Source organism: Euleptes europaea, chromosome 7 (assembly GCF_029931775.1).
Source record: "Euleptes europaea isolate rEulEur1 chromosome 7, rEulEur1.hap1, whole genome shotgun sequence".
Classification (NCBI taxonomy): Eukaryota; Metazoa; Chordata; class Lepidosauria; order Squamata; family Sphaerodactylidae; genus Euleptes; species Euleptes europaea.
In genome coordinates this window covers 20,736,623-20,763,213 of record NC_079318.1, presented here as the reverse complement: position 1 = coordinate 20,763,213, position 26,591 = coordinate 20,736,623, and the positions used below count along the sequence as shown (strand labels likewise).

The 26,591-nt window shown below is 42.5% G+C and overlaps 1 protein-coding gene across 1 annotated transcript in view; it reads right to left on the bottom strand.

Moving 5' to 3' along the window:
• The window catches only part of LOC130481007 (centromere protein J-like), a 36,863-nt gene extending 19,558 nt beyond the window's left edge, over nt 1-17,305 (bottom strand). The window contains exons 1-8 of the mRNA XM_056853645.1: nt 16,874-17,305; nt 15,986-16,082; nt 14,984-15,229; nt 12,589-12,712; nt 11,779-11,878; nt 8,283-9,630; nt 776-902; nt 111-261 (exon numbers count right to left, since the gene is read on the bottom strand). Of these exons, the coding sequence (XP_056709623.1) occupies nt 111-261; nt 776-902; nt 8,283-9,630; nt 11,779-11,878; nt 12,589-12,712; nt 14,984-15,229; nt 15,986-16,082; nt 16,874-17,305 (2,625 nt within the window). The remainder of the gene's footprint in view (nt 1-110; nt 262-775; nt 903-8,282; nt 9,631-11,778; nt 11,879-12,588; nt 12,713-14,983; nt 15,230-15,985; nt 16,083-16,873) is intronic.
• Between the last annotated feature and the right edge of the window lie 9,286 nt (nt 17,306-26,591).

The window sequence follows — 26,591 nt, the reverse complement described above, 5'->3', positions numbered from 1 at the left end:
AGGATACAGCCACAGTAATAAATAATTGGTTCCTATTTGGCTGCCAGCTCTACACACTTATTTGAAAAATTAAGGTCTTTGACACTGTCACTGCACAGAATACAACTTACTTTTATTTCTGCTGATTCTTCCTCCTCTTTAACTATGTGTTTCTTAAACCCTTCGTTTTCTTTCTGCGGTTCCACTGCTTCCTCACTCTTGCCTTCTTCTAGATGATGCAACTCTTGAAGCTGGTTGGTCTCAAGCTGGTTTATTTGTCTTCTATTGGAACAGAAAATAAGTAGTGATTAAAGAATGAGAGTGCAACATGTGGAGGACATGTTTGGAAAAACTGTGGAATATCTGACAAACAGAGTTGTGTGGTAACTATAAAAGGGTAAAGGTCCCCAGTGCAAGCACCGGGTCATTCCTGACCCATGGGGTGATGACACATCCCGACGTTTCCAAGGCAGACTTTGTTTATGGGGTGGTTTGCCAGTGCCTTCCCCAGTCATCTTCCCTTTACCCCCAGCAAGCTGGGTACTCATTTAACTGACCTCGGAAGGATGGAAGGCTGTGTCAGCCTTGAGCCGGCTACCTGAAACCAACTTCCGTCGGGATCAAACTCAGGTCATGAGCAGAGCTTGGACTGCAGTACTGCAGATTACCACTCTGTACCACGGGGCTCCTATGGTAGCTATAGTACTGCTTTAAACAGCATAATCTCAATGGCAATGCTTAAAATAAAACATATGTCATTGTTACTTATCTCACAGGTGTAGGAGTTCCTATTTACCTAAGGAAAGCCATTGCTTTTGCTTGTTCCTCCTTCATCTGAGCTAGCAGAGAAGTTTCTCGATGCTGTACTTTAATGTCTGTTTCCCATTCCTCCAACTTGTCTGTGGGCCTTTTTTTAACTTCCTCTAAAAAAAAAAGTTCATGTTAATTAACTGTGATTAGCCTTTCATAGCCACGGTGTGAAAAAAACTGGTGGTAAAATTAGGTAACAAGAATATCATCTGGGTCTTTCTCCTATCCCTGGCAACAGATATGAATGCTTGGAATCTTTGAGCAGTTTCACAGAACTCTAAGGCCATTTATGCAGGGTTGATTTTGATGCTCGCTCAAAGCTGCTTTTTGAAATCCACCCTTTAAAATGATTATTCATGGTCCCGAAGCAAGAGGATAAATTCCACCCCGTCCCCCACTTGCCTGCTCCTTCGTTTCTTTGTTTGCATAGCCATTAGCAATGGTCGTTTGCATAGCTAAGCCGCGGCTATGATTTCTCATGGTTCCTTCAGTAAATGTTTCGATGCGGGGGCAGAGCAAATACCAAAGGTCACGTTAAAGGGGCTCTTAAGAAATGTGAAGCAGGTATGGGCTGGCTTTGCAATGACAGCTGGAATGATGGTTCAGCGTGAAGAAATCAAAAAAATATGCAGGGCACTTCAGCCTGGAACGCGCTGCTAATTACCAAGCATAAATGGCCTAATTGTGCCTGGAAATAAGTGCAAAACACACTTGCAGAGTACAAAGTGTGCAAATGTACATTACTAATACTATAAATATGAATTTAAAAAACTATGAAGTTGAGCAACCCAGTAAGAGAAAAATATTAAGGGATCCCATTATAACACTTCATGCATCGGACAATATGGGTTCTGTCTTATACAAACCTTTCCCACAATAAATGTGTTAATCCTTATGATGCCACAAGACTGTTGTTTTCTCTACAAGAGAAGTATTTGTGAGAATCTATCCTGTCCGGCACAAAGGCATACTTGCAGGCAGCTGCCTGAGTTCTCCCCAGAGTGCTCTAGCTCACAGTGAACAGCGCAGGAAACATCTCATGAGAACTCCGTCCCAGTGTACATCAGAAAGAGAGATATGGTGACTGCACAGCTTGTGATGGTCCCCAGATCACCACCATGTACCATATAAGGATCAACCTGAGCTGAAATCTCAAGTGCATTTGGGAGCAAGAGCCAGACAGACTGGAAGTTGCACTCGGGAGTCAAATGTCTTGCTAAGAATCAAGTAGTGAGCATCTTACGCATTGGTTACACACAGGACTTATGCCATTGCCACCTTCACTTCCTCTTCCTCATGAAGGCATAAAGAATTATATTGCTTCTAGCCTAGAACAACTTTTTACTTTGATTACTCTGTCTTTGGAATTAGTACTTGTTTAGCCGAAGCAGCTTGCCAGAAACTGGCCCTGTAGCTAACAGTTTGCTTTTTTCTCTCTTCTCCCTCGGTACATGTGATCTATAAAATAAACTACATGCATAAGTGGCCTAAGAGGCAGATGGTGTAGAGAGCTGCTTGCTGCAGCTATTATTGTAGAACAGTTTGAGGACCGTGTCTGGTATGAGCATATTACACAGGCAGTGTACATCAAGTCCTTTGTAACTGTTCAAGAGAGATTTATGAACTTTGCTTTTAACAATGACAAAGGCAGCATGGTTAGTGCTTTGGCTTGCAATAAAGTCCCAGGACAAAATAACAGTTTAGCATCCCATGTTATGGTCAAACAACAAACTTATCGCCTGAATTGGCACATCACACCAAACTGTGGTAAAATCAAAGGCTTTCTAAACATAGTCTTAGACCTAGGGCTGCCAATCTGGAGATCTCCCACTATTACAACTGATCTCCAGACGACCAAGATCAGTTAGAATCATAGAATCATAGAGTTGGGAGGGACCACCAGGGTCATCTAGACCAACCCCCTGCGCAATGCAGGTAATTCACAACTGCCTCCCCCGACACCCCCCCAGTGACCCCTACTCCATGCCCAGAAGATGGCCAAGATGCCCTCCCTCTCATGATCTGCCTAAGGTCATAGAATCAGCATTGCTGACAGATGGTCATCTAGCCTCTGCTTAAAAACCTCCAGGGAAGGAGAGCTTACCACCTCCCGAGGAAGCCCGTTCCACTGAGGAACTGCTTTAACTACTTCAACAAATTCTTATATGGGGTAAGCCAGTACTCTAAGCGGGATGGCACAGCCATTGGCTACTGTGCGGTTCCAGGAGCCTCAAACACAGATCCCTGGGGACCAGGGACCACTGAAAAAAAAATGGATGCTTTGGAGGGTGGACTCTATGGCATTATACCCTGCTGAGGTCTGTCGCCTCCACAAACCCCATCATCTGAAGGCTCCACTCCCCAAATCTCCAGGAATTTCCCAGCCCAGAGCTGGCAACCCTACTTGGATCTCTGCTCTGGAGGCAGAGAAGGGAAGAGGGAAGGAGCACATAGCCCCAAGGATTTCAAACTTATTCACATTAAAAATAGAGTTTGCATTGTTTGTGATGTGTCTGTAAATCAGAATTCAGCAATATTGGTAAGACTGTGCACAAAATCACAACTTTCCATATTACAGTAATAGTAGTAGTAGTAGTAGTAGTAGAAAAAGAAGAAGTAGTAGAAGTAAAAGTAGAAGAGTTGATTTTTATATGCCGACTTTCTCTACCACTTAAGGAAGAATCAAACCGGTTTACAATCACCTTCCCTTCTCCTCCCCACAACAGACACCCTGTGAAGTAAGTGGGGCTGAGAGAGCTGTGACTAGCCCAAGGTCACCTAGCTGGCTTCCTGTGTTGGAGCGAGGAATCAAATCCAATTCACCAGATTAGCATCAGCTGCTCATGTGGAGGAGTGGGGAATCAAACCCGGTTCTCCAGGTCAAAGTCCACTGCTTCAAATCACCGCTCTTAACCACTACAACACACTGGCTAAATGGATAACGTGCTAAGCCACCTTGACACAGTACACCTCTTGCCCAGTCAGAGACTACTGTTGGAAGAAGCTGATGGACTGCTGGTACTCAGCCACCTTGGCTTGAGCTGCTTCTGTTTCAGGGTAAGCAACAAAAAGGTATTGTCGAAGGCTTTCACGGTCAGAGTTCATTGGTTCTTGTAGGTTATCCGGGCTGTGTAACCGTGGTCTTGGAATTTTCTTTCCTGACGTTTCGCCAGCAACTGTGGCAGGCATCTTCAGAGTAGTAACACTGAAGGACAGTGTCTCTCAGTGTCAAGGGTGTAGAAAGAGTAATATATAGTCAGAAAGGGGTTGGGTTTGAGCTGAGTATTGTCCTGCAAAAGTATTGTCCTGTAAGTATCAAGATAATGTGCTAATGAGGGTATGGTATGTTAATATGGAACCATTGTATCCTGAAGTGATCTGTTAATGTGTGTAATCCAAAACTAATCTGTATGGCTATTGTTGAATGTTGTCTTTGTCTGGAGGTTTTTCAGGGCAGGAAGCCAAGCCTTATTCATTCTTAAACTCTCCTCTTTTCTGTTAAAGTTGTGCTGATGTTTGTGAATTTCAATGGCTTCTCTGTGCAATCTGACAAAATAGTTGGTAGAATTGTCCAGTCTTTCAGTGTCTTGGAATAAGACCCTGTGTCCTGTTTGTGTCAGTCCATGTTCAGCCACTGCTGATTTCTCAGGTTGGCCAAGTCTGCAGTATCTTTCATGTTCTTTTATCCTTGTTTGTATGCTGCGTTTTGTGGTCCCGATGTAAACTTCTCCACAGCTGCAAGGTATACGATATACTCCTGCAGAGGTGAGGGGGTCTCTTTTGTCTTTTGCTGATCGTAGCATTTGTTGTATTTTCTTGGTGGGTTTAAACACTGTTTGTAGGTTATGTTTTTTCAAAAGTTTCTCCATCCTATCAGTGACTCCTTTAATAAATGGCAAGAATACCTTTCCTATGGGAGACTGTTTTTCTTGAGTTTTCTGATTTTTGTTTGGTTCAATGGCCCTTCTGATTTCATTCTTGGAGTAGCCGTTTGCTAGCAGTGCGTGATTTAGATGGTTAGTTTCTTCCTTGAGAAACTGTGGTTCACAGATCCGTCTTGCACGGTCCATTAATGTTTTGATTATTCCTCTTTTCTGTCGGGGGTGGTGGTTGGAGTTTTTGTGTAAGTAGCGATCTGTGTGAGTTGGTTTCCGGTAGACCTTGTGACCTAACTGAAGGTTTGATTTACGGATGACAAGGGTATCAAGAAATGGGAGTTTACCCTCAATTTCCTTTTCCATGGTAAACTGAATGTTTGGATGGATATTATTAAGATGGTTTAGAAAGTCCATTAATTTTTCTTCACCATGGCTCCAAATGGTAAATGTATCATCTACGAACCTGAACCAGACTGTAGGTTTGTAAGGTGCTGATTCTAATGCTGTCTTTTCAAAATATTCCATGTAAAAGTTTGCTATTACTGGACTGAGTGGACTTCCCATAGCTACTCCATCAATCTGTTCATAAAATTCTTGATCCCATAGGAAATAACTTGTTGTCAAACAATGGTGAAATAAGGCTGTTATATCTTCTGGAAAAATCTGGTTAATCAATGAGATTGTGTCTTTAACTGGAACCTTGGTAAAGAGGGATACAACATCAAAACTGATTAATATATCCTTTGGATTGAGTCTTAACGGACTGATTTTGTTGATGAAGTGAGTTGAATCTTTGATGTAAGAAGTGGTTTTTCCAATGTGGTCCTGTAGGAGGGTGGTCAAATATTTAGCTAATTCATATGTTGGGGAACCAATGGCACTCACGATGGGTCGGAGTGGAACGGAATCCTTATGAATTTTAGGTAGTCCATATAATCGTGGTGGTTGTGCTTCAGTCTTGCATAGTTTTCTGTGTGTGTCGGGATGAAGAGTGGAATTCTTGATCAGAATGCTAGTTTTCCTGGTAATTTTGCAAGTTGGATCTCGTTTTAGTTTTTTGTATGTGGCAGGGTCCAGAAGTTCCTCAATCTTCTTTTTGTATTCTTCTGTTTTCATGATCACTGTGGCATTGCCTTTGTCAGCTGGTAGAATAATGATTTCTGGATCTGCATTGAGGGTCTTGATGGCGTTTCTCTCCTTGCGTGTTATATTGCTAGCAGGGGGCTTTGCTTTTCGTAGAATTCTACGAAAAGCAAAGCCCCCTGCTAGCAATATAACACGCAAGGAGAGAAACGCCATCAAGACCCTCAATGCAGATCCAGAAATCATTATTCTACCAGCTGACAAAGGCAATGCCACAGTGATCATGAAAACAGAAGAATACAAAAAGAAGATTGAGGAACTTCTGGACCCTGCCACATACAAAAAACTAAAACGAGATCCAACTTGCAAAATTACCAGGAAAACTAGCATTCTGATCAAGAATTCCACTCTTCATCCCGACACACACAGAAAACTATGCAAGACTGAAGCACAACCACCACGATTATATGGACTACCTAAAATTCATAAGGATTCCGTTCCACTCCGACCCATCGTGAGTGCCATTGGTTCCCCAACATATGAATTAGCTAAATATTTGACCACCCTCCTACAGGACCACATTGGAAAAACCACTTCTTACATCAAAGATTCAACTCACTTCATCAACAAAATCAGTCCGTTAAGACTCAATCCAAAGGATATATTAATCAGTTTTGATGTTGTATCCCTCTTTACCAAGGTTCCAGTTAAAGACACAATCTCATTGATTAACCAGATTTTTCCAGAAGATATAACAGCCTTATTTCACCATTGTTTGACAACAAGTTATTTCCTATGGGATCAAGAATTTTATGAACAGATTGATGGAGTAGCTATGGGAAGTCCACTCAGTCCAGTAATAGCAAACTTTTACATGGAATATTTTGAAAAGACAGCATTAGAATCAGCACCTTACAAACCTACAGTCTGGTTCAGGTTCGTAGATGATACATTTACCATTTGGAGCCATGGTGAAGAAAAATTAATGGACTTTCTAAACCATCTTAATAATATCCATCCAAACATTCAGTTTACCATGGAAAAGGAAATTGAGGGTAAACTCCCATTTCTTGATACCCTTGTCATCCGTAAATCAAACCTTCAGTTAGGTCACAAGGTCTACCGGAAACCAACTCACACAGATCGCTACTTACACAAAAACTCCAACCACCACCCCCGACAGAAAAGAGGAATAATCAAAACATTAATGGACCGTGCAAGACGGATCTGTGAACCACAGTTTCTCAAGGAAGAAACTAACCATCTAAATCACGCACTGCTAGCAAACGGCTACTCCAAGAATGAAATCAGAAGGGCCATTGAACCAAACAAAAATCAGAAAACTCAAGAAAAACAGTCTCCCATAGGAAAGGTATTCTTGCCATTTATTAAAGGAGTCACTGATAGGATGGAGAAACTTTTGAAAAAACATAACCTACAAACAGTGTTTAAACCCACCAAGAAAATACAACAAATGCTACGATCAGCAAAAGACAAAAGAGACCCCCTCACCTCTGCAGGAGTATATCGTATACCTTGCAGCTGTGGAGAAGTTTACATCGGGACCACAAAACGCAGCATACAAACAAGGATAAAAGAACATGAAAGATACTGCAGACTTGGCCAACCTGAGAAATCAGCAGTGGCTGAACATGGACTGACACAAACAGGACACAGGGTCTTATTCCAAGACACTGAAAGACTGGACAATTCTACCAACTATTTTGTCAGATTGCACAGAGAAGCCATTGAAATTCACAAACATCAGCACAACTTTAACAGAAAAGAGGAGAGTTTAAGAATGAATAAGGCTTGGCTTCCTGCCCTGAAAAACCTCCAGACAAAGACAACATTCAACAATAGCCATACAGATTAGTTTTGGATTACACACATTAACAGATCACTTCAGGATACAATGGTTCCATATTAACATACCATACCCTCATTAGCACATTATCTTGATACTTACAGGACAATACTTTTGCAGGACAATACTCAGCTCAAACCCAACCCCTTTCTGACTATATATTACTCTTTCTACACCCTTGACACTGAGAGACACTGTCCTTCAGTGTTACTACTCTGAAGATGCCTGCCACAGTTGCTGGCGAAACGTCAGGAAAGAAAATTCCAAGACCACGGTTACACAGCCCGGATAACCTACAAGAACCAACAAAAAGGTACTTGGGGAAATTGAAAAACAGGATATTTGTATGCATCTCCCTTGAAACTGTGTTTCCCAAAAGTGTATCCCAAAATATTTTTACACTGACCAAAAATGTCATAAATGGTAGCCCAAAATAGAAGATGCTGGGACTGACTGAATAAGGACGATTAGGAATGACAGACAAGAAGTGTTATCAAGTGAATGGACAAGGGATTAGCTTCTAATAGAGGTGAGACAGAACGCTGGGCTGACAGATTTCCATCCCCGCTTCACAGATCAAACTGTGACAAGAACATTAATCACTTCTTGCGGAATGCATAAACATATAAAAGAAAAATCACCACTGACTTGGTAATAGGCCTCACCTAGTGCAGCTTTCTCATCTTCTGCACTTGCTTTAGTCTTGAAAACAGGGAAGAGGCTGGCCACAAGATCCCTTGTCAAAGAACGAGGCTGCAAACGGCATTCCATACTGTGGCTGGCACTGCTTTCCCACCACGTCTCAGGTTCTCTCCCATCCTTTGCAGTTTTTGAGGGACGGAAAGGAGACTTCCTAAGAGGAGAGTGAGTCGTCGTATCTTTCAAGCTGCCAATTCCAGTGCTAGACTCGCTGCTGCTGCTTGTGATGAGGGAGGTTTCCTGTTGACCTGCTAGCTCCTGAACTTCAACCTTCTTGGCAGGGTGTTTTCCATCTTCAGGGCCACTGGGCTCATCAGTAGCATAGTCAGCATCAGAAAGATCCAAACTGTGATCTCTATTAGTCGCTCTGTGGGTGCCCGGCCTTACAGGGTACTGAGAGCAATGAGACTTGGGTTCATCTTCACTATCAGTAGATGTGAAGTCTGAATCACTAGAAGGGGGACTTCTTTTCCATCTGTCAGCAGCACCTGCACTGAGGTGTTGCTTCCTCTGGGAATTAGCTATTGTGGCTGCCTGTTTCCTGTTTGACTTAGAAACAACTTTTACTATTTGGTCATTGACCTTCTTAAACCCAGGGCCACTTTCTACTTTGATCTCCGACCTTTTGTCATTCACAGCTTGAGTAACCTGGAGCCTGGAGTTCTGATTTGCTAGATTCGTTTTATTTTCTTTGAAGTTCTGAAGCTTAGAGGTGTTCAGTGAAGCATCTATGGACCACCCTGTTACCTGTGATACACCAACCTCCAAATTTTCCTTATGCCAAACTGGAATTTTAGTGTCTATTGATCTATCGTTATCCCCATCTGAGTGGTCTTGGGAACCGGGACATGACATGTCAGTTTCATCAAACACTTTTGCCTTGGTTACATTTATTTGTTTGTGACATTCAGTGCAGTTAATCTGAGAACGTACATCAGGTTCTTCTTTGTTTACCGTTTCTTCACCATCATGACCACCAGTGTTACTACTTTCATTTGTTTCTCCTGGTCTTTGCTCCAGACGGTTATGTTGGCAATTTATATCCGTGGGAGTAATACAATTTGCAATTTTGCCATCCATGAACAGCATCATAGGACTACTGCCCTGTCTTTTTAGTTGTGCGTGCTTTCCCAACAATTTTTCAGTGTCGCAGTGGGCAGGCCATGCAAAGTGATTTTGGCAATCAAAGCTGACTCTTCTGAGAAGGTTGGTTTGCTCTTTGCGAAGAAGGTTCTCCTTATTTTTTTCAAGTCTTGTGCCTTCCCCACTTTTTAGGAATGACGTCCGAGCAGCTACGTCAGTATCACAGGAGTTCTAAAAGTAATGAAAATATAAATAAGCAAGGCAGAAATTCCAGAACTTTCTAAACAGAGAAATTCTGACTCCAATGTGCCTTTGATTTTAACTGGCATTTTCCCCTAAATGCTTTAAGTATCACTTCTACATTCAGATTAAAAGCCAAAACCATGATATGCCAAGTGGCTTGCCACTCTCTTTGTTAAAGAACAATGTCTCAAGTGTACATAGAGATTCCTCATTGCAGACAAGAAGAAGATGATGATGAAGAAGATGATGAAGATGATGGTGAAGAAGATGAAGATGATGATGATGAAGATGATGATGAAGAAGAGTTGGCTTTTATATGCTGACTTTCTCTACCACTTAAGGAAGATTCAAACCGGCTTACAATCACCTTCCCTTCCCCCCTAACAATCACCTTCCCTTCCCCCCCAACAGACACCCTGAGAGGTAGGTGGGGCTGAGAGAGCTCTAATAAAGCTGTGACCTGCCGAAGGTCACCCAGTTGGCTTCGTGCGTAGGAGTGGGGAAACAAATCCAGTTCACCAGATTAGCCTCCGCCGCTCATGTGGAGGAGTGGGGAATCCAACCCGGATCTCCAGATCAGACTCCACCGCTCCAAACCACTGCTCTTAACCGCTACACCACACTGGCTCTCAAACATTTCTACTCTAACAAGCATTTCTACTCTAACAAAAGAACAGACCCCTGTACACATTTTGGATCAGCCCCCATGTGTTTCACATTTGAGTGCCGTCATGTAAGGTCCTGCACTGGACTGCAACTATAATAAAGAAGATCCACTGAAATCACAGCCAGGTTATATCATTCACAGACTATTAAAACCAGAGCCAAAATTGATTTAAATAATAGGTGGAGAGCCTAGGGACTGTGCCACAAACAAACAAAAAAATCTACAGGGTATTTATTCTTTTCTTTTGATTTGCTTATTGTAGAAAGAAAGTGATGACATTGTTTTCTTTTCAGGAGTTTATTAATATTATTTGGAGGGGGTGACTATGCTGGAATTTAAACACATATATACTGTACAGTTACCACTGGAACTTCTGCTATCAATTTAGTGTCTTCTTCCCAGTGATAAGCCTCTAGAAAGGATTAGTTGGGGTGATCCAACATTAATTTACTTTGGCTCCTTACTCACCTTGAATGGAGACAACCACAGAAGACAAACGGGCAATTTTTCTTCACCTTTTTGTCTCCCAAAGTCAATAATTTTAGAATAGCAATTACCTCATTCCTGTCTGAAGGGAACTGCTTAAACAAAACTTTCTAAGAATAGAGGTAGAAGGAAGATCTTTGAAAAGACATTTTAGCACAGAAAGAAAAGGAGCAGAGTAATTACTACTGGTTCAATCCATAGTTGTAACTGTTGGAGTGAGCGACTCAGTATGCCTGGATACTAAACAAAATTTTCTAAGAATAGAGGTAGAAGGAAGATCTTTGAAAAGACATTTTAGCACAGAAAGAAAAGGAGCAGAGTGATTATTACTGGTTCAATCCATAGTTGTAACTGTTGGAGTGAGCGACTCAGTATGCCTGGATACTAGTGGGCCCTATATCACTCCAAGTGTGTATAAGTGTTAGCTCCTTGAATGGGATGTTAATCCCTTCGTCTTAACCTGGAAGTTGCCCTCTGACCCCTCTTCTCTCTGTGTGTCCTTTGCTCTTCCCATTCTCCACATGGTTTTTCATCAAATCACACACCTCTACAGGTCTTCTGTAGAAACAGTGCCACATGCTTCCATACACATGATGCTAGAACAGCTAGCCACTTGTGACAGGGAAAGTACTCTTTAGATTAGGCTTTTCTTTGTCCTTTCGACTACAATCTGAACGTGAACTGAATCTATTCGAATAAATATAAGTTTTACTTTTTGCAATATACTAATTGGAAGATTTTTATTTTTTTACTGGTTCAACATCACCCTTCTATCACTGGGCATACTGTGCTATATTAACCAAATATCCCAATAGTAACTTCTTTCAGAAAAGATAGATAAGGGTGGACATCCACACACAGAGACGGTGTAATCAAGCAAAAATCAGTTGGTTTCGTACAGAACAGTGGTTTGTGTATTTCTAAAATCTATTATTCAGAGTCCCCTCAATAGAGTGGATTGAACACAGCGTACAGTATGGTACCTTCTGCTGCTTCCCTGTTCTTTGAGAATGTACTTTAAGTTTCTCCTCAGTAAGCTCCTCAAATGTTTTCTGTCTTGCACCAATTCCAGGTCTCATAGATCTAAACAAATGAAGGCAGAGTTTAATAAAATATGTGACAATCATTTGCTTTTACAATTCGTTAGAGTTAAATCTTATGAAGTTCCCACCAAGTTTTTAAAAGACAGTGATAAAATACTGATAATGGACATCATGCATTTCTTTTATCAGCCAGTCCTGATTTCCCTAACTGTGGCATATCTAATTGCTCTTCTGTCTTATGACACTTGCATAGACTGTTCCACACAAGAGATGTTAACAACTGCTTTTAAAGTATGGCTTAGTCACCTCATTAAACCAGCATGGTGTAGTGGTTAAGAGCAGTGGTTTGGAGCAGTGGATTCTGATCTGGAGAACCGGGTTTGATTCCCACTCCTCCACATGAGCAGTGGGTGCTAATCTGGTGAACTGAATTTGTTTCCCCACTCTACACATGAAGCTAGTTGGGTGATCTTGGGCTAGTCACAGCTCTTAGAGCTCTCTCAGCCCCACCTACCTCACAGGGTGTCTGTTGTCGGGAGGGGAAGGTGATTGTAAGCTGGTTTGATTCTTCCTTAAGTGGTAAAGAAAGTCAGCATATAAAACCCAACTTCTTCTCACTTGGGTGACCTTTAGCCAACCCTACCATTTGTTGTGAATGATCTGGAAAACCTTTATGGATGCTTTGGCTTGCTTATAGGAACAACTTTTCAATCAAGTATAATTACTTATCACACTTGTTTTTGTTCTCACCTGTCATCCACATTTGTAGTGCTTGAATTTATTCTTACTCCAAAGGGAGAAAGGGATGTGTGTTCATCAATTTCTTGTTCCCCCTTCTCTTCTTTAATAGCAGGCAAGGTTTCAAGGCAAGGCTCTTAAAGGGACGTATAAAATCAATCAATAACTGTAGGAACAATCATGTAGACGCTTCTAAACATCAGCAGAGAAGCAAAGAACAAAGACATTTTCTACCTCAGCTGCTGGCGGTGGGGTCTGGTAATTCAGTCCTGGGGAACATTTCCATGTATTAAAAGAGATCAACAGAAACATTTGTTTTTTTGTCAACGTTAATACAGTTGGTTCTTGTAGGTTATCCGGGCTGTGTGACCGTGGTCTTGGTATTTTCTTTCCTGACGTCTCGCCAGCAGCTGTGGCAGGCATCTTCAGAGGAGTAACACTGAAGGACAATGTCTCTACCAAGACCACGGTCACACAGCCCGGATAACCTACAAGAACCAATGAACTCTGACCGTGAAAGCCTTCGACAATGTTAATACAGTTGTTTACAGAAACAATATCTTCTCTGTACAACTTCTTGTTCTTTTCATGAATTTAAGAAAATGAACATTTAAGAGTCACAGAAACACACTGCCCAGAACTGAGCCCATAATTACATTCCCTTGCAACATTTTTCTCTTCCTCAGCCTCTTGACTGGTAAAAAATTTTTGCGAAAGACTTAAGGCTTTGAGACAATGTTTGTTCCTATTGTGCACGACAGATTTTTTTTTTTTAACTAAAGTTTGTGATGGTATCTCAAATGTATTTTGGCCGGTTGGAATCAGTTTAATGTTATGGAGGCTCCTTGTGCTGAATCGGCAAGGGAATTCCCATGCTGAAAATAACCACTGGCATTCAGTTACAACCCTGTTCTCGAATCTAGAAGAAAACAAGGCACGGCAGGGAAACAAAGTGTGGTCGTGTCATACGTTTGGTTATACTACGTTTCTTCACAGGAGGGGCAACCACAAAAACACAGAGCAGCAGCAGTTCCATTTCTCTTAAAATGTAGTTCTACCTTGCAAAGCCATATAGAGAGACAGTCTGGTGTAGGGGTTAAGAGTGTGAGAGCCCCAGGTCTGAATCTCCACTTCTGCCACGGAAGCTCACTGGGTGACTTTGAGCCAGTCACACTCTCTCAGCCTAACCTACCTCACGGGCCATTTATGCAGGGTCATTTTTGATGCTCGCTCAAAGCTCTTTTTTAAAACGCGACCTTTAAAATGCTTAGCCACGGCCCCGACACAAAAGGAGAAATTCCACACACATCCCACTCGCCTGCTCCTTTGTTCCTTCCATTAGCCAGCTGCCATTTGCATAGCTAACACGGCAGTCATTTTGCATGCTTCCTTGAGGGGATTCTTCCGTGTGGGGGCGGAGCAAGCACAAAAGGTCGCGTTAAAGGGGCTCTTAAGAAATGCAAAGTAGGTGTGCGCCAGCTTCCCAGTCACTTCCTGAATGAAGTGTGAAAAACTAAAACAAAAAAAATATGCAGGGCCCTTCAGCCTGGAACGCGCTGCTAATTACCAAGCATAAATGGCCACAGAGTTGCAAGGATAAAATGGAGGAGCGGACAATGACGTAAGCCGCTTTGGATGCCCATTGGAGAGAAAGGTGGGGTACAAATGAATTAAATAAATAATAATTTCATCATTACAGACTGTACTTAAGCACCATACGCATAGTTTTTTGGATGCGGACCTTTGCCTCCAAGTAAGTGTGCTTGAAACTTTACTCTTGCTTTGCATTTTCAAGCCAGACTGATTTTCTTTTCCCACTCATGTCAGTCTTTGCTTGCCAAAATGACTATTCAGATTTTCTCTTTATCCCATTTGAACAAACTAACAAACAATATAGATTGTGTAGTTTATTTCCAGAAAGAAAGAAAGAATTTCTTTTGAAAATCTGGATAACCATTATGCAACATTTTTTTCCACAGTTCCAAAGGCATTTTCCCAGTCAGTTAGGAAATCAGATGAGTTCTCAAAAGAATCTAACCTGCCTTTGCTGAAAACCCACGTATTCTGTGCAGCATCCTTTAAATTAAAATATACCACAGAAGTTACTATTTTTATTACATGGATTGTGTCAACATCAAGTCTATATTTTCAAGTCTTAAGAATTCTGTTTTGGATGATACACAGAAGGGGAAGAATGGCTCAGTACACTCGAAGTTCCTTTTCCACGCTTAACCCCAACCTGTCCTGTAGTATCAGTCAAAACAAATAATGCCATAACTTCCATCAGGAAAGTAAAGCACCTCACTTAAAACTCTGAATAGATTAAAACAAAAATTGTAGTCATCAGCAAATCCACTATGCCATTAAGAAATCCACTTTGCAAAACGACCAATACCAAGGTGCTTACCTATTGCCTGTGATTCAGGGTGTTTCCTTGAAGCTTCTGAACAGCTGCCATTCGCTGAGGTTCCTGTGGCACATTGCTGTAAAGTATGTTCCATGAGTAAGGGGGTGACTGGTGAAACTCCACTATCCTGAACTGGTAAAGTGTTCTTTAAAGGGAGCTGGGCAGGAAATAAAGCAGCAGGGACTCTCGGAAGGGGTGGCATCGTAGCAAGCAGATGGGGAGAACTACCAGGGGGAACTGAAAAGCCTGCAAGAACAAACAAACCAGTACCATGAGTGTGGCAATGGGCAGCAATTCCACACTTTGCCAGAAAATAGCTGCTATACTGACAGCGAACTAAACCCAAGTACTCCCATCCATGCTGGCTGTAATCCAGAGCAGCAAGCACATGGCATCTGTACGTACACCTAAATATTCCACTTGACAGCTCCCCTGCAGAATATTCAAACTGATTTTTAAATGCAGAAGCAGTTAGCTCTTTAAATAAAATTGAGGTAGGAACTACCTGCTCACAGCAGCAATGTCCATTTAGCTCCCAGGGTCAAACAAGGTGTCTATCTCTGGTGCTTAAATACTATCATAATGCTATTCAACTTGCTTTTGAGTTTATATATGCTGAACCCATTCCATTTACATGTATCATTAATCAACAGAAAAGAATATTTTACTCATGATACCAGAATTGTTCTGCATGGAAAATCAAATGCCATTAGAAAAAAACAGCAACCTTTCATTTGATCGACTGCTTGATGGTATGCCAATAAAGGTACTGAAATCTGAAAGAAAAACAGCAACCTAACTGATCTCTCTCTTTCATAAAATCGGTCCTAAGTTCTGGCATTTCCCCCAGTACTTGCTGGCATTTTCAGAATTTGACACCCTGAGTCAAGATGGCCCAAACAACCGTGACCGTTTGATAGCCTTCAGAAATGCAGCTGAAACAACGCCAGCAGCTGGCATAAATATAAGCATTAAGCTCTAAAGAGGAAATCCCTGTAGTACCTGGGTTATAGAACGCAATAATTTTCTGCTGTTCAGTTACCAGCCTCTGCAGGTGCTCCATCTGGCGTATCATCAGCTGTTCCTGCTGCCCTGGATTCTGAAAACAGAAACAACGAATATTAGGAAGTCTTAATCAACAACACCTAGACAGGATAAATTCCTGCAGATTGAAAACAGCCAGTGTGGTATAGTGGTTAGAGTATCACACTAGGATCTGAGACACGAGGTCTCCACTAGGTCATGGAAGCTTGCATGGTGACCCTGGGCCAGTCACATACACATACACACAGCCTCAAAGTGTTGTGAGGATAAAACGGAGGAGAGAATGATGTATGCTGCTTTGTGTCCCATTGGGGAGAAAGTCAGGGTATAAATGAAATGAATAAGTCCGGGACCAATGAAATGCACGTCAGTTTCTTATGATTGTGGTCAGTCAAATCCAACTTTAGCTAATACGAGGCATGGTCCAAGCCACTGTAATTGGCCGAATATCTTGACTATTCACCGTCCACCATTCAGCTCCTTTTTCATTGTTGACAGCAGCCTGGCTACCACACTTTGGATTAGAGGATTTTTCCAGACAGTTTCAAAGACATCCCCACATGCAGAACATTACAGTAAACGAATGTGGATGTGATCAGACCATTGATCACCATGGTCAGACCACAAGTTTCTAGGCATGGCCATATTAGCAAAAGCTGATACATTGACCACTGCTCCAACATCAGACAGGAATTATACTTTGCTTTGTAGTATTTACCCTTACAGCCCCTCTGCTATACACAGATGATATCTTGTCAACTGTAATAATGCTCAGTGGGTTATACACTCATCAGAAGTGATGGATCACAATAAGTATAATATATCTAAAGAGGAGTACAAACTCACCTGTTCCCTGTTTTGACAGAATATGGCTTCCTGAGATTTCAAAGGAGGAGAAGTAGCAGTAGAAACTTGTGGAATTCCCAAAGATTCATGATTCGGACAGGCAGGAAATATTCCAGTGTGATTTGGTTGCAGTACGTGTGGAAGAAGACTAGGGCTAGCCAAGTCATGGAGTGGCTTTGTTTCCTGAAAGGTTTGTGAGTGGACTGCGTCACCTGGTAAAGCAACGTCTCCTCCCAGCATTACGTTTGCAGAAGTGTGCAAGGATGTAAACTGTCCACAGAAGGATTCATTCATGCTGTTGGCCCAGCCCAGACCTAAAGAGGATCCCACTTTGCGGTCAGTTTTGCTAGGAGAGGGCAGAGCCCACCCCAGTGAACCTTCAGCAACCCACCGAGACACACAGTCTTCATTTTTTAAAGGATCAGCTTCCATTTCTCCCCTTTCAAAATCCTTTTTAAGAATACGCAGTGAATGCAGCAGACAACAAAGAAGAAACTTTAAAACTGATATTAAGGCCCTCCATTTTGGGCTAATGGGATAAACATTTTTTTTCTGCCAAAGGGCGAGGATCTCTGTCAGAAGAATCAGAAAAATATGATTAGTCAGATAACAGCAAATGTTAGATAACCTACACACATGTACACCATTTTTGTTGCCTTAAGTGCTTTAAAGTCTTTATCATCCTCACAACAGCTCGGAAAAATTTCCTATCATCAAAGACAGAAAACTAAGGCAGAGAGATTACAACTTTCTACAGGAAATGAAATACAAGTGCTGACATACGATGGAGTAAAATCTACCCTGTATTTCTGGTCACCTCTTGGACCACAATGACAGTCACTCTCCCATCTCATGGGGAGATTGGAGTTCTTCCATTCTCTATCCTTCTGTGAAAAACAACAGAAGATAGAGAGAAAACGGAGAAGAAACCCACGAGAAGTGCAACCTTTCTCTCAGTCCTTACTAATACAATTCTGCACTTGTATTATACAGGTTGGGCCTCCCATTCCTCAATGGGCATTTCACAGACCCTTCCCCTCCTTGGACGCAGCATATTGATGGAGATACAAAGTTGTATAACACACACCACCATACTGGCTGTTGCTGCCAGAATTTTAATCAGGAAGGAATCTCACAAGACACCTTGTCTAAACCCGACCCTGTTTCAGAATAGCCTCCGCCCAGAGCAGGAATGGAAAGACGTTTGTTTTACTTTTTGATAAAGGTTTCCAAGAAACGAGATTTCACAGCTGCTTTGAGAAGTTTATCCCATTGCTGAATGACCACACATTTTTCTTATACTTTAAGCTAAATCTGAAGGGTTTCTTCTTCTTCTTCTAGCCATTGTGGATAGAATCAGCAATTATTATTTCCCACTTTCAAAAGAGAAATATCATCCACTGAAACATAGCTAATGCTTTGGTCACAGTGAATGAAAGGCAAGCGTATTTCAGCCGAAATTCTGGCATGAAAACTAGGTGGGGGAAAGTAGTATCCAAAACCGAGAAAGCTCCAACTGCCTCCTTTTAAATAAAGACCTTATGGCCATTTATTCATGGAAGGTTTTGCATTGGATTTGTCACTCTATAGATTCACATTTTCCCCATCTGAATTCTCATAACTCTGCATGGCGGCTTATTGTTGAGTTTTGAGAATATGGATGGGGAAAAAGTGCATCTAAAGAGTGGCAAATCCAGTGAAAAACCTTCCATGAATAAATGGCGTGTTCAGTTTGGAATCATGCGCCCCGCAGCATTGTGCAACAGGATCAAGGGGGCAGAATGCATAGACCCAGCAGAAAGCAGACACTTCAAGGTACTTTGTGTAAGGTTTGTTCACACGGAACGCTTCCTCAAGGCACGTTGCTGTCCCAAACACCCGACTATTTCAGCACCACTCCCTGCCTCTCCCCCGCCCCATACTACTGCTTCTATAAGGCAAGGAAGTGATCCCCCAAGCTTGCCAACTTGGATTTAGGGGCCATGCCTCCATCACGGACCTGGGTGATACAGGTCTTGGGTATTTTGAGTCGCCCTCTTCACAGCACCACTGGAAACAGGGAACAAGACGTTGATTTCCAAGGGAGATGCCGGGCAATTACAGGCACAGATTTGCAGTGTGCATGCCCTCTCCATCCCCAGTACTAAGGCCTGGAAGCCAGGTGGCACTGATCTCACAGAGATGTGTATATCCCCCCCCCCCAACTACAACCAGTAGGAGCCAAAGCAATAAGCTGGAGAGCCTCTGAAGCCAACAAGATGGGTGAGGCTTAGAAACAAGATTCCCTCCCCAGCTGCCTGCGCAGCTGACATAGAGCAGCAGAGGACTGCCAAGCATGTGTACTTCCACATATCCCATAAGGGAGCAAGGTGCCCAGGCAGTGTGGGCGTGGCGCTGGGAGGCAGGCACCTCCCCCCCCAACTAGGGTTGCCAGGTCCCTCTTCACAACCAGCGGGAGGTTTTTGGGGAGGAGCCTGAGGAGGGCGGGGTTTGGGGAGGGACTTCAATGCCATAGAGTCCAATTGCCAACGCGGCCCTTTTTCTCCAGGCGAGCTGATCTCTATCGGCCGGCGATCAGTTGTAATAGCAGGAGATCGCCTGCTGGTACCTGGAGGTTGGGGGAGAAATAGACACCACTGTACTAGTATCGGGGAAATTAGGAAATCAGTACAGGAGCGAAATCAAATTTAAAGTGCAAAAATATCTTTATATGCTACTGTGTCTAACCTTATACATCAATATTCTAAGTCACCTATAAAGTGTATACAACACGCAAATACAACAGTAAAACAAACACACAAGCAACCACCTCAAAGGTGGAGGAAGAAAGGGAACAGTTCATATATGACGTGTCTCAGAGAGTACAAACATCATTCTTCTGCGCTCTTCTCAATGCAGGCAGGTAGGGGAATATCAATATTCAATGAGGGAAAAAATTCATGGAGGTACCTGGAGGTTGGCAACCCTACCCTCGACAGCGTCGCTGCCTGCAGGTCGATTCAGGGGGTTACCGCACTTGTATCCCCACCGATGTATTAAGAGATTGAAAACGTTATAAGAAATACTGTTCGCACTTTGTTTGGCCACTTTCGCTGTGAAGACGTCTTCCAACCATTTTTTAGCCGTGGCATCCCAAAACCCTTTTAAAGCGATGTTTTTTTAATAACATTTCCAAACTCTTGATACATCGCTGGGAATACCTAGTGCGGTAACAGCCAGGTGAGTTCCGTGTGGAAAAAACGCACCAGTCCCCGCCCTTGCAGGCAGGCCACAAGCTCCCCAGCCTCTGGGATCCATGGCCTCCCCCTCTCCCCACCCAAAAAAAGCCAAAAAAGTCGGGGAAGCCCCCCCTTCCTTGCCTCCGAGGCCTGTTGTCGGGCTGCCACTGTTGGATGCAAAAGCCAGACCCTGTTCAATGGCACAGACCCACCAAGAACAGGGACGACTCAGGTTATTTTTTTAGAAGCAAGAGGGTAATTTATTTTGCTAGCAAGGAAGGTGTTTGCCTCGTGGCTAGAAAATAGAACTCTTTCAACGGGTCGCGCCTCTTTTCTCAGTTTTATACAATTCCGAAGTCTTTGTCCTCTCAGATTTCACGATGCAGTACAATCCCGTGCTGTGTCCACCCCCTGAGCTCAATTTATGATGAGCTCACCATCCTGTTTTTTTTTGTACCCTTCTGTATCAGTCTATGATGCACAGCTACACCTGTACAAAAGTTTAAACTTTTGTTAAGAGATACTGCTCTCTACTGGCTTATATAGATAACCACAGCTGACGAGTATTTTTTTTAAACTTGTACCTTTATAAAATAATATTTATGAAAATAATATTTATGAAAACATTTATAAATATTTATAAAAATAATAAATATTTATATTTATTTAATAAATATTTGTAAAAATATTATAAAATATAAATATAAATGTTTATATTATTGTCCAAATATGTATATTATTTGCCAAATATTTATTTTATTTATAAATATTTATATCATATTTATAAAATATAAATATTTATTTATAAATATAAAATATTTATAAAATATATAAATATTATATTTTATATATTACAAATATACAAATATTATAAAATATATGATTATTATAAAAATATTTATAAAAATAAAAATATGTATACAATATTTATAAAAAATATTTATAAAACATTCATAACAATAAAAATAAAAATATTTATAAAATATATAAATATTATATTTTATATATTATAAATATATAAATATTATAAAATATATGATTATTATAAAAATATTTATAAAAATATTTATAAAAATAAAAATAGAAATATTTATACAATATTTATAAAAATACTTATAAAATATTTATAACAATAAAAATAAAAATATTTATAAAATATTTATAAAAATAAAAATATTTATAAAATATATAAATATATTTTATATATTATAAATATATAATATTATAAAATATATGATTATTATAAAAATATTTATAAAAATAAAAATAGAAATATTTATACAATATTTATAAAAATATTTATAAAATATTTATAACAATAAAAATAAAAATATTTATAAAATATTTATAAAAATAAAAATATTTATAAAATATTTATAAAAATATACACATATTATAAAATAATATTTTCAAATATATTGCAATTCTACCCTTCTACCTCACCACCGTCCCGCACGGCCCGGCCACCACCAGCAGGGGGCGAGGTCGTGAACCCCAGTGGGGCTTCTCTGGAGGCCACGGCATCGGCTCCCGCCCCCCCCCCCCTCCGGCCCCTTTGGCTCCCCGAGAGGCCGCTCGGGCGGAGAGCCGGCGGGCGTTCACACGTGGCGTTGCAGACGGCGCTTCCATACTAGAGCGCCACGTTCGGGATTCCCCTGCGAGCGAGCTGGGCGGCAAAGGGCGGAACCGCGCCGTCGGTGGCCCGCGTGCCTCGACGCAACGTGTGAACGCTCCTTCATCCGGAGATGCGTGCATTGAGCAAAGGGGCCCCCCGAAAGCGCCGGCTCGGGAGGGCTGGGGGATACGGGAACCTGCCTCGAAGGGGAGGGCGAAACCCTTGCAGCCGCTGAGCCGCCCCGGTAGCTACAGCAACTGCAAACAAGCGCCCGGGGGTGGAGGGGAGGGGAGGGGAGGCGGCCCCGGGACCCCGCTTACGCCGTCCTCCGGCCGGAGAGAGCGCTGCTGGAGGGTGCCTCCGGCCGGGTCGAGGGGGCCGGGGCTTCTTCGGGCGCCGTCGGGCAGGAGGGACGCGGCGGGCGGCGGCTGGGAGGATCCCCGCCCCAGGCTGGGCGTCCAGCGGCAGCCTCTTTGGCCGGGGACCGGCCGCCCACGTGGCTGCGGGCTGGCCCGAGCCCGTGCGGTTGGACGCCCGAAGCTGCCTTATGCGGAATCGGACCCTCGGTCCATTAAAAGTCAGGATTGTGTGCTCGGACCGGCAGCGGCTCTCGGGCAGAGGTCTTTCCCAGCACCTCCTTGCCTCGTCCCTTGAACTGGAGATGCTCGGGATTGAACCTGGGACCTTCTGTATGCCAAGCAGAGGCTCCGCCACTGAGCCACAGCCCCTCTTGATGGCTCTCCAGGGTCTCAGGCAGGTCTTTCACAGCACTTTCTTGCCTCCTCCCTTGAACTGGAGATGGTGCCGGGGATTGAACCTGGGACCTTCTGCGTGCCAAGCAGAGGCTCCACCACTGAGCCACACCTCTTGATGGCTCGCCAGGGTCTCAGGCAGAGGTCTTTCACAGCACCTACTTGCCCGGCTCCTTTAACTGGAGATGCTCGGGATTGAACCTGGGACCTTCTGTATGCCAAGCAGAGGCTCCGCCACTGAGCCACAGCCCCTCTTGATGGCTCTCCAGGGTCTCAGGCAGGTCTTTCACAGCACTTTCTTGCCTCCTCCCTTGAACTGGAGATGGTGCCGGGGATTGAACCTGGGACCTTCTGCGTGCCAAGCAGAGGCTCCACCACTGAGCCACACCTCTTGATGGCTCGCCAGGGTCTCAGGCAGAGGTCTTTCACAGCACCTACTTGCCCGGCTCCTTTAACTGGAGATGCTCGGGATTGAACTTGGGACCTTCTGTATGCCAAGCAGAGGCTCCAGCACTGAGCCACAGCCCCTCTTGATGGCTCGCCAGGGTCTCAGGCAGAGGTCTTTCATAGCACCTACTTGCCCGGCTCCTTTAACTGGAGATGCTCGGGATTGAACTTGGGACCTTCTGTATGCCAAGCAGAGGCTCCAGCACTGAGCCACAGCCCCTCTTGATGGCTCTCCAGGGTCTCAGGCAGAGGTCTTTCACAGCACCTTCTTGCCTCCTCCCTTGAACTGGGGATGCCGGGGATTGAACCTGGGACCTTCTGCATGCCAAGCAGAGGCTCCGCCACTGAGCCGTAGCCCCTCTTGATGGCCCTCCAGGGTCTCAGGCAGCAGTCTTTCACAGCACCTACTTGCCTTGTCCCTTGAACTGGAGATGGCGGGGATTGAACCTGGGACCTTCTGCATGCCAAGCAGAGGCTCTACCACAGAGCCACAGCCCCTCTCCATGGCTGTCCAGGGTCTCAGGCAGAGGTCCTTCACATCACCTACTTGCCTTGTCCCTTGAACTGGAGATGCTGGGGATCGATGACTGCTAAACATGGTGAGGGAACCTGCATATTCAGAGGCAGTAAAAATCTGAAACCAATTGCTAGGAGGCTCTGTGTCCCTTTTTGCTTTGTTCTCCAGACAACTGGTTGGCTACTGCATGAAATGGGTTGCTGAACTAGCTGGACCACTTGTCTGATGCAGCCAGGCTTTTGTCCTTATATATTCATCATCATCTATAAACTAATAGTGAAGTTGGCCACATCTTAAATCCAGAGATTAGAGTGGTGAATGGGCAATACAGATCTTTTTTACAAACCTAAAATATACCCCAGGTTTGCAGAAAAATCTGAAAACAAAAAAAAGCAAGATTCCCTCAGTGGCCATTTTTAGGCAACCACAGTATTCCAGGCTGGGTTCTGTCAGTACAGGGCAGGAGGGGGCAGGATCCGTTACAGGCCCATTTTAGTCTTTGAGGAAGACTTCATTGGGATGAGGCCTGGGCTAGGGTTGCTGGGTCCAGGTTGGGAAATTCCTGGAGAATTTGTGGTTGAGTCTGAGGAGGACAGTGTGGGGACGGAGATGCTTCAGGTATAGGGTCCAACCTCCAGAGCAGCCATTTTCTCCAGGGGGACAGATCTGTCGTCTGGAGATCAATTGTAATTCTGGGAGATCTCCAGGTCTGACATATGACAAAGTTGGTGTCTGAAGTTACAAACCTGTTTACCCACCACAAATATTTGTTAATAAGGATCCAACTAAAGACAGAGGTTGCAGATCATTAAGGATCTCTTAAAGCTTTTTTCAGGCATGCGGGGTGTGGGGGGGAAATATAATAATTCTAGCCCTATATGCCTTCTCCTGGTGAAAGTGCATCCCCAGGCTCCTGTTAGCTTTGGAAGGAGGTGCCTAGGCAATATGTTTCCTATTGAAATAAGTGGAATTAACTATCAGATTAATTTGCTAACACAACGAGCTTAAATTTAATATTCAATAATTAAATTTAATATTAAAGAATCCTACTCAGGGTTTTAAAATGGCAAGCTGAATTGGACCTTGCTGGAGTTTTTTTGGGCACACACCCATGTAGTGACAGAGGTTAAAAGTAGCCACATGCATGACTGTACCAGCCGTACTTGATAGATGTTTCTTAGCAGCAAGATGCCTATGAGACATCGTGTTCACTCTCATGTCCTATTTTAGAAAGTCGTCATTCCACGAAGTCAGTTTCAACTGAAATCAGTGTGGTTAGCAGCTAAGTACAACTCATAGAACCGGGCTGTAATCAAGTCTCCTTCACTCACACTCAAGCATAGCCCGTCTCTGATCCACTACAAGGGCAGACAATGTAATATTGCTAAATAACTGAGTTACTTAACACTGTAGTGATCCAAAAGCCAAGGGGCAGTAACTTCACTCCACTTAACAAAGTTTGAAACTTTACTCCAGACTAAGAAGCCTACCTCCAGTTTTACAGCGCAATCCTAAACAGAGTTACACCCTTCTAAACCCACTCACCTCTTGACTGTAACTCAATTTAGAATTGTACAGTGAGTGGCTCATCTGGAGGAAGAGCTACTTAAGTTGGAGAAAGGCTCTTTAGACTGCAGGAAAGCTTCAAATTTCGCTGTGCAAAAGAGGTTTTTGTCTATAATTTTTTTTCCAAAATTCCAGTACCAATATAGCATTTGAATCATAATAGGTTACATATAATATTTTAATAGCTTTTTTACAATGTTTAACTCCAGTTAAAATACTGGTTAAAAAGGGGCCTAGTCTTTTAAGTCTTAACAAGCTAAAATGTCTACTGAAATGCTTCCCTGGAACAACCAAGAATATTTTATGAATCCAATCCAGTTTCAGCATCTCAGTTCCTTATGTATTGAAAAGCTTTTATTAAACTACTTATTTTAAAGGGGTCAGCAATATTGCCCTTGCTGCCTTCGTCTGGTAGTCATCACAATCTTGAACAAATTAGAATTGCAGTCCAGCTACTGTTTCAATTGTTACGTAAATACAGATATGGTGGCAGACAGAATCCTTTTTCCCTTACCCACAATAAAGTAGTACATAATTCCGAACATTGTGCTTATTACCAGACTGACAGATGCTGTTATTCAAGACTTGAACTTTGAAAAGAAAAATTCTATAAATTACCTGTTCTGGATTCCTATTTGATCACTTCACACTGCTGTCAATAAATTGCTCATAAAACCAGTATAGTATTATACTTTCTTGGATATCCCCAATACAGGAGAAAATAACTTAAATACATGAGCACTATGATAAAAATCTTTTTAATGTGTTTTTATGACTTCCAGCTGTGAAAAATCCCTGACAACCAAACATATTATGTTCAAGCACAAACTGTTAATCACAGGTAAAGCCTGCTGCAACATGGTGAAGGCTCTAATGCTTATTTATTTGTATTTGACAGTTGATTTAACCGGCATTAAAAATCCTGTTGTCAGATTATTGTATACCTGAGATAGGAAAGTGAAGCACAATTCAAATAGGAACATTGAAAACAACTAGTAAGACAGCGGGAGATCTGTAATTGAAACTCACTGTTTTTTAAAACCTAAAATCAGCCACAGAGGATCTCAAATCAAAGCCACATCGTTTTTTTTCATGTGGTAGTGCAATCCTGTACAGGGTTACTCCAGTCTACACCCAATGAAATTAATGGATTTATACTGGAGTAACAATATCAAATTGCATGTAAATCTCCCATGTTACTATTTTTTACATAGCAACCCCCCCAAAAAAAATTGTAGAGATACCACATGGTAACTGCATGTTTTACCCCAAATGGTATATTACAAATTTGGGGTGGTGAGTTAGACTGGAAAAATATCACAGAGGCCTGGGGTTACCTACCACAGAACTGCTACTCTGTTTATACTCAGCCTCCCCATGCCACTCCTGCTTTTAATTTTAAGTTGCGGGGGGGGGGGGAGAGATATCAAGTCATGCATTCCCCAAATCTCATATTGTATAGCCTTGAAGAATAAAAACAGTTTATGGCTGCTATTTAGCCATCAAGCAAGTATATAACAGAATAAGGTTATTATTGGCAAGAATTCAGATTTATAATTAATCGACTTTCATTGGTGCTGATTAATTCTGATCATTCTTCATC